At 41.5% G+C, this 8,997-nt stretch overlaps 1 protein-coding gene across 17 annotated transcripts in view; it reads right to left on the bottom strand.

The window, feature by feature from the left end:
• Nucleotides 1-1,525: 1,525 nt before the first annotated feature.
• The window catches only part of Emsy (EMSY transcriptional repressor, BRCA2 interacting), a 76,233-nt gene continuing 68,761 nt past the window's right edge, over nucleotides 1,526-8,997 (bottom strand). For all 17 annotated transcript variants that reach the window (XM_052158024.1, XM_052157998.1, XM_052157948.1 and 14 more), the window contains one exon: nucleotides 1,526-8,534. In XM_052158024.1, the coding sequence (XP_052013984.1) occupies nucleotides 8,340-8,534 (195 nt within the window). In that variant the 3' untranslated portion in view covers nucleotides 1,526-8,339. The remainder of the gene's footprint in view (nucleotides 8,535-8,997) is intronic.

Here is an 8,997-nt window from a genome sequence, read left to right as displayed (position 1 = left end):
TGCTCCTGGGATGCAGACCACCTGGAACAATTTCTCACACCAAAACAAGACTGAACCAAACAATAGAACCAGGTACAGTTCCAGCTGTCTGGGAAGCTGAGGCAAGAGAATCAATTGAGCCCAAGAGTTCAAAACCAGGCTGGGCAACAGAGTGAGATCTCATCTCAAAATAAGCAATCACCCCCAAAGCATCAAGGTACAGTATGAAACACACCTCCAAACCTCAAAAGGGTTTATGGTATTATGCATTTGAGACTAGCCTGGGCTACATAGTGAAACTCACTAAATCTGTTTTCTAAAACCTCTCAACTGCACTTCCCCTCACAGCCAGGCCCTGTTTTGTTTACAGCACCCATGGATTGTCTGAACTCCCCACTGCTCTCCACTCTCCTGTAGACTTTGCCACTAATTTCATTAGAACTATTTTTCCCAAGGTCACCAAATGACTTCCTCGGAGCCAATTCCAAGGATCATTGTTATTTGATATGGCTTTAGAAATTCCTTGGGGCTGGTGAGATGGCTTAGCCGATGGTTAAGGGTCACCAAGCTCGAAGGCCTGTCTGGTCCCCAGATCCCCCAGGTAGAGAAAGAGAACCATCTCTTGGAAGTTGTTATAAATGTAAAAATAATTTGAATTGAATTGCTTCTTTATCTATGTCCAGATTGCTAGTGCTAAGTTTCACCTGTCACCCTTCTGGCCACGCCTTCCATCTTCTTCCTGGTTCTGCCTCATCTGGACCTCGTGTGCTGTGCCGCCCCAGAGCTGACTCATTCTGCCTCTGCCCTTCTGTCCACTTGCATCTCTCTTTGATGACTAGTAAACATCTTACATTTAGTGGATGTTAAACTCCACCCTGCCCCCATTGTCCGAGATGAGAACTTGCTGTTCCAATGGTCATTTTTCTCTTCCAAGGTGCTGTTCCAAATACCTTGGTGTTGAGTGACATCATTACATGTCCTATGCTCCTTTTCCCCAAGAGAAGCATCGGAAACCAAACAGAAAATGTGAGAAGCAGCCTTGTTAAGAGTTCAGGAAAACATTGAAAATTACAGCAACAGCCAAATACTCAGTAAAGAAAGATGACAACTTCAAGACTGGTGTTGGGAGGGTTGGGGGAGGTGGCAGGGGAGGGAAGCCACTGTGCAAAGGGTACAGTTACAGATGGCTGCTGGGAAGGTTCTAGTGATAGACAGTGGTGGTGGTGGCTCAACTGTGAATGCACTAAAGGCCACTGAGTTATATTCTTAAAACAGTTAAAAGTGGTAAGTTCAGGTTGTATATATTTTGCCATGTTGGGGGGAGGCAGGGATGATGGCACTCTAACTCATGTCCTCATGAGGGACCCTGGTTCCAGCTCTAGAAGCAGCAGAGCAGGGGTGCCAGGCACACTTGCCTGTTCTGCCCTACCGCCAGGAGACTGTCCTACCACATCACGGATAGCTCACAGATGCCAAGGGGAAGACTGCTTCAGGTATAAACCTGATCAATCTGAGCTCAGGAGAAAAATGCAGTGAAATTTCTTGGGGAGGCAGATATTCAAAAGCACATCCCAGGTTTAAAAGACAATGACTTACATGACTTAAAACATGTATATGAATGTATAAAAACAATTATAAATCTGTTATTAGGTACATAAAAATATACTTTTGTAACAACATAAAGAGAGGAATGGTTATATAGGAACAGGGATTTTATAGGCTTCTGAAGTTAAGTTGGTATTAATTCAAAATGGACTGCTACATATTTAAAACATTAAATATAACTCCCATAGTAATAAAAAGGACACATTTAAATGTTCTAGAAAAATGTCTCAGTGGGTAAAGGGACTTCCCTCCAAGCTGTACAACCTGATTGTCACTATCAGGAAAATTGGAAAATCCACAAATGAGGAAACAAAGTTAACCAACACTGTTAACCAACAGGTCAAATACATCACAAAGGACTATAGAAAATACCTACAGACAATGAAATTACAAAATACCAAATTTTATGTGATATAGAAAAAGCCAAGCTTAAAGAATGAAAGTAGACACTATTGTAATCCTACAAAAGCTGAAAAGATCAAAACAATACTAGGAACAATTTCACATCAACAGACCTCTTACAGATCAAAGGGGAAAATTACACAAATTACAGAAATTGATGGGGGAAGACTAAAGGAGCTATAAAAAGTTTGACTCACTAACCAAACCGCTCAAAAAAATAATTAAGACCAGATGTCATCATTGATAGATTATAAAAAATACTTAAAAAGAATCCACACTAATCCTTCTCAAACTGTTCCAAAAAGTAACTTCCTAATTCATTTGATGAAGCTCAATTACACTATCAAAGCCAGATAAGGACATCAAACAAAAAGTTACTGACACAAGACAAAAAGAATGGAGGAGGAATCCAGCTGAGTCTGCTGGAGGCAGGAGAAACTTCAGCTGCACAGAACCAGCAAAATGGGATACAGATCTAGATAGAACAGTGGTAGTGGCTTTGGCTAAGAGCCCCAAAGGTCAGATTTAAATGACTATTTTACAGAACCACTGAAGGTTTTAAAAATGATCTAAGGAACTGAAGGTGACATCAAGAAATGCCATTTTCTTACACACCAAAAAAAATATTGTGATCAAATTAGTTTACTGCCAGCTCTGGTACCTTAGGAGTCTTCTGATTTCCCAATGACACACAGACACAGACAGACACATGCCATCATCACAATCCCACCTCCACTTTCTCCTCTCACCACACTGTCTTTGGGTTTGGTTGTCCCTGGATAGCTCCTCCTCTTTGCTTAACTCCTTACTTTTCCTTTAGATGGAAATGTCTGCAGGACAGTTTCTGTAGCAGCCCCACTTACAGGTACTCAGTATTTCTCCATTACCATTCTTACCACCTACTGCATTAAGCTGTAGTTCTGATTCTCACGAATCCTTTACTACCTTGAAACTCCCAAAGTCTGCGGTACCCCCACCTTCAACTGACATTCCCAAGCTCGACATCTCCAAGGATATATGGCAGAGAAGGAAATGGAGGCTCCTACAAAGAACCATGGCAACTTGTGTATATAGCAAAGTCTTCTTGCATGACTCAGGTAACACAGGGCAAGAACTCCAACCTCTACACTCTTCATTCTTTCAGAGCTTAAGTCAAAGTGGCATATCAGAGCTCAAGCCCAGGCTCGCCTGCATTATGAGCTTTCCCACGAGTCCAAATCTGTGCCTGTTTCTTTTCAATGTACAGTACAACACCGAAGCTTGCAAACCAACAAAGCAGAGGCAGTCAACTTTTCACTAGCCTTTCTGGGAAAAGGTCTTGCCTATACTTCCTCTTATAGATTTGTAAAACCTTAAAAAACAAACAAACCAACAAAAAGCCCTGAATCAAGGACCTCTGTGGGAGGCTTCAGAATGTTCCTTGGTCAAGTCCCTCTGCTCTCCCAAAGGGCCAGTCTTCTTAGGCGGAACAAACATGTCCTTCCGGAGAAAGCGGTGAGGCCTGACTCAGGGCAATTCCATTCACATTCAATGTGAGCTCTTTTACCTTTAACTTCTCAAGCCCGTGTTGACTAATAGAATGGCATGACTACTCAAAACATATCCAACACCTAACTCCTTGCCTGGCATTTTTACATTACTGTTGGTCCAGCCTTCAAGAGTCCCAGAGGTTAGACTTCCTGTTATGGAAATGGAGAGTGACTGACTCAAGTTCATATACGCAATAACCAGAAGAGGGTTCTAAACACAGCCCTGCTTCCTTTGTACTTGCTCTGTTTCCTGCTGCCCTCCACACAAGCAGCCTACTATGGGAACCATAGAAAGCAATGCATTTAAAGAGCAAGCTTTTAATTCTAAGACAGTTTAAGAATGTCAAGCTATGCTGCATCAGAGAGGAAGAACTAGAGCCAACTCAAAACAATTTTTAATGATGATGTGAAGAATAACTTTCCTTTTAATAGTAGTAATACTTCTAATACTTCACACATTCCCAATTGAAGTTATAAAACCACTGAAGGGACCGAAGAGATACTTCTCCAAAGACAAACCAATGAGCAAGATGCTCATAAAAACTGTTCATCACTAGCTAGCAGGGAAATGTGTCATAACCACAATGAGGTACCACTACAGATACTAGGGAGCCTACATTAGAAGAGCCAATAGCAAGTGTTGGTAAGAGGCCCTCATGCACAGCTAGACTGAATGCAAAACACCTGGTCTCCGTGGCAAACAATTTTGGCAGTTCCTTAAAAGGTCAAAGGTAGTTACTCAGGAGAATTGAAACCTAAGCGTAATTTGTGCACAAGAGTTTGCAGCAACATATGCTCAAGGAAGCCAAGAAGTAAAACAACACGTGTCCATCAGCTAATGATTTTTACAGTGATGCAGTCATGTGTGGGAACAGCCATAAGGAAGCACTGATGAGTCTTGAGATATGACACCAAGTGAAAGCCATCATGAAAGAGCATTTACAGTATTCCATTCAAACGAAGGACCCAGAGCAGGAAGTGCACAGGGACAGAAAGATGATGGTGCCCCAGGGCTAGAGAAGTGGCTGTCTGAGGCAGTTTCTTTTACTGACTGATGAAAATGTTCTAAAGTTGATTTTGGTAATAGGTGCCCTATCTGTGAAAAAGCCTAGAAATCATGGAGCCACACACATTATGTGTGTTAAGTACATGGCCTGAGTATTCAGGAAACCTGGATATCTGCAAGTTCAAGGCTAGCCTGTCTACACAGTGATTTCCGGGTCAGCCAAAGCTACATAGTAACATGACACGTGTTTCAAAAACAATAAAAAATAAAAAGTCTTTAAAATTCACTATAAGGTACACCTGCAATAGTAGGTATTTATTAGTTTACTTTAAACCAAATCTCTTTTGAGATAATACATTTGAGGTCAAATGTATTAAGGGGCAGAGGATGACTGTGGCTTTTCATTCTCCTGCCTCTACCTCCCAAGAACTGGAATTATAAGCATCTGCCACCTTGCCTAGTTTTTCTGTGGTGCTAAGAATCAAACTCAGCTTTGTGCATTCCAGGCAAGCACTCTACTGAGCTACATCTCCAACTCAAAACCAAATCTTCAATGATGAACAGAATTCTAATGGCTTTGCAGAAGTGCATCGTTATCTTTAAATATTCTTCAGAGATAGCTTACAATTACTTTTATGGACTTAAACATAAAACAAAGAAATGCTATCAACTTCAGCAAAAGCATGTCTAAGGATGGATCCAGACACGTTCTCACTGTCACTGTCAATCCACTTAAGAAAGGGACTGGAGAGATGGCTCAGTAGTTAAGAGTCATCTAGAGCTGTGGCAGCTGTTCGAACAGGGCCTGGTTTTAATTCCCAGCACTCACATGGTATCTCACATTGTTTGTAACTCCAGGCCCAGGGAATCCATGGGCACTGAATGTGTATGATGCATCAGACATGTATAGGCCAAACACTCATACATGTAAAATAAGGGTTGGAGGGAACCTGGGGAATGTGGTCAAAGAAAATGCTTACACAAAAATGTCTAAGAAACCCAGTGCTGGGCTGGGGAGATAGATCAGTACAGCACTTGCCACACAAATACTCACATGAAAAGCCAGGCCATGACTTGTGCGTATAACCCCAGCACTGGGGAAGTGGGCAGCTCCTGGGACTTGCTAGGCAGCTAATCTATCTAGACAGCAAGTCTATACTCATCAGCAAGTTCTAGATCCCTGTTGCAAAAAACAAGGTGGGGAACCAGCAAGATGCTTCAGTGGGTAAAGCCACCTGCTTCCAGGCCTGGTACCTGAGTCAAATTCCCATGACCCAGATAGTAAGAGAGCCAACTCATGTAAGTTGTCCTCCAGCCTGCATATGCATATAGACATAATGAACACACACACACACACACACACACATACACACACTACATAAAAATGTAATTAAAAAAAAAAAAACAACCCAAAACTAGGAAGATGGCTTCTATGCAACAGCCCCAGGATTGGTCTCTGTCCTCCATACACAGACAAAACTACTACATACACTGAACATGTGCCAATTAAAGAAGAGGAAGAACTCCCAGAATTGTTTTTCCCCCTTCTTTCATCAGCAGGAAGCCCTGACTGTAAGCTCCATCTGGGTAGGATTTTCCATGTCCTCACTGTAATGTCCTTGGTGGCCTAGAGCCTTACCTGGCACGTAAGAAGAATAAATATTATTTGCTCATAAAATCATGCTCTACCGGGAGGTGGTGGCACATGCCTGTAATCCCAGCACTCTGGGAGGCAGAGGCAGGCAGATTTCTGAGTTCAAGGCCAGCCTAGTCTACAGAGTGAGTTCCAGGACAACCAGGACTATACAGAGAAACCCTGTCTCAAAACAACAACAACAACAACAACAACAACAACAACAAATCATGCTCTAATTGGCATTAGAACCATTCAAAGGGAAACAATTAAATCTTACTTGATAATTCATGTATGTGTGTGTGTATATATATGCACATATGAATGTTTAAATGCAGACTAAAGTAGACTCATTTGTCATTTAAGCTGCTGGAGCACAGTGAGGCTAAATTCTCAGAGAGACACGGGCATGGTATGCTGATAGTAGAGATGGAACTTATTCAAGTTTGTTCTTATTTCCTGATCCATGTGTAATCAAATTTTATTTAATAAAAACTTACACCTGTAAGTAATGGACTGACCATAACAGAAGGCTTGACCTGGAATACATGGATGGTCTTGGGAGCTCAGAAGGCCCTAAAATTGTATGCAAAATCTTAACACGTGTACTGGCATGTGGGTTTTTTTTTTTTTTTTTTTGGTGAGTTCATAGTTTAATCAGATTCTTAAAGATGTCTATGACCCAAGAGAAGTTAAAATTTTTTTTTAGCTAGGAACAATCACAAAGTGGTTGAAACACATCTGTACAATAAAATGCTATCCAATAGCTCCATCTATGGGTAACTTTGGCCTAGTAAACATGAGGACAAGGTGTCTCAGGATGCTCCTGCTGAGAATTTTAGTGTCCCGCTTGTGTGAGTGATTAACTATAGCATCTCAGCTCCTTCTCCCAAGTGTAGATGCAAAAATTAGGATGATATTGATAAAATCTTACAGTACTTCAGCACCAAAAATTGGGCAGTTATGCTGATAAATGTATATACAGTTCAACATTTGTCAGTCTTAAAATGCTTATTTATAGTGAAATTCATATAAAACCGTTAAAAACTTTTCTATTTACACTTTTTAAAAATGAAAAGTATTGTTTCCTTTGCCACAGCTTGTCAAAATTCTTCCCCTCCCATCCCTTACCCTTCACTCTACTTGTGATAGACAGCAATCACAAGACCACACCAGAATATAGACAAACTGCACCCTAAAAAAGTAAAAACTTAAAAATATTACATTTAGAACTGTAAGTGAACATTTTCATACATTTCAAAGGATTTAAACCAAGGTAAGTAAAAGCTGTTTTCAAAGTCTCAGTCCAACACGATGTGCAGCTTCGGTGTTGAGAAAGCATCAAATGAGTGAGGAGTTCATTTTCATTAACACGACTGAACATTTCCTTTGGGCTAGAAATGTCTTTTCCTCTGCTTCCTGACCAAACCTCCTCTAATTCATCTTCTTAAAGGGGGGCTGGGGGGAGGTGGGAAGGCCAGGCGATCCAGCTTCCCAGGACATGTAGAAGGGATTTGGCCTGCTTGAAAACATTTACATTAAATAAATAGACAAGTGTGGAACACCACAATAAATTAGTATACAACCAAGGAGCACATGTACAAGCCACCCCAAACACTTCCCGGTCTGCAATCTGATGTTTACCCTCCAGCAAGGATTCTTTAATGCCAGAACTTTCCTAAGTATTCATAAACTAATCATGAACTGAGCAAATGTAAAATGTTAGCCAAATCAACATTTCCAGGGATTTGCAAAAACAAACACGATTTTTAAAAAACTGTTCAAATACATCATTTCAAAATTACAAAGTCTTCATATTTTCCTTCCTTTTGCTTTTAATATTCTCTGGTGGCATTTGCTCAGTGGAAAGCAGCCGAGAACCACGCACAGGAAAGTCTCTTCTCCCTGCTTAGCACCCACAAGGTGCCAAGGCTCCGTGGGGTGTGTCGTTTCCTTTGCTTTTTTTTTTTTTTCTATTTTTTTTTAAAGTACATTCCTCTGTGAGTTTAATCTTGTTAAAATGCTGCTCCTGCAGCAACATCTCATTCAAACACTGTATTTCTAGGTCCCCAGCCTAAGTATGAGCAAAGTGCATTTTTTTTTTTTTTTTACTATAACAAATTTTAAGTTTCCCTGGACATTTGGTAAGCAAGCAGGAGCTAAAGTGCACTGCGGCGTCTGCACACTAGGACCGATCTACAGCGCTCTGAGAGGGGCTGGGCTCAGTCCCATCCTCCGTGCTGCTGTCCACATCCTGCTCCATGGCTGACTCGTCGTCATCTAGCTGCTGACTGGTGAAGTTGTTCAACTCAAGAAGCCCACTGGGCTCCACCACCACGTTGGAGCTGGAGTGACAAGGAATAGCATACTGGGGAATGGCCTAGAAGAGAAGATGCACAAGAGAATGTTTATAGTGGAAAAAGTAACAGGAAAATGTATGCTTCCCCACCCCAAGCACAGAAAAGAGAAAGCTGGCATGTACTGGACCACCTTCATGACAAGCACTGGGCTAGATCTCACATGCCATTCTATTGCATCCAAGACAATGCTGGGTGGAAACTATTGCTTCCGTGTAACAAGTAAGGAAACAGGAGGTACAAGACGTCCTCAAGGTCAAATAGCTGTCAGGGATAATGCTGGATCCAACCTCAAATCCCACACAACTCAAACTATGTCTTTCTATTCCCTTAGGGGGCCTCTTCTAACAAAGAAGGCCAAATCCAGAAGGCAGGCTTTTTTCCTTTGTTTTGTTTTGTTTTGTTTTTCTTTGAGAAAGCCTTGGCTGTCTGGTACTCCATCTGTAGAACAGGCTGGTCTTGAACTCAGAGATCCACTTGGCCACT

Source organism: Apodemus sylvaticus, chromosome 1 (assembly GCF_947179515.1).
Source record: "Apodemus sylvaticus chromosome 1, mApoSyl1.1, whole genome shotgun sequence".
Classification (NCBI taxonomy): domain Eukaryota; kingdom Metazoa; phylum Chordata; class Mammalia; order Rodentia; family Muridae; genus Apodemus; species Apodemus sylvaticus.
This window is presented reverse-complemented; position numbering and strand designations above follow the sequence as displayed.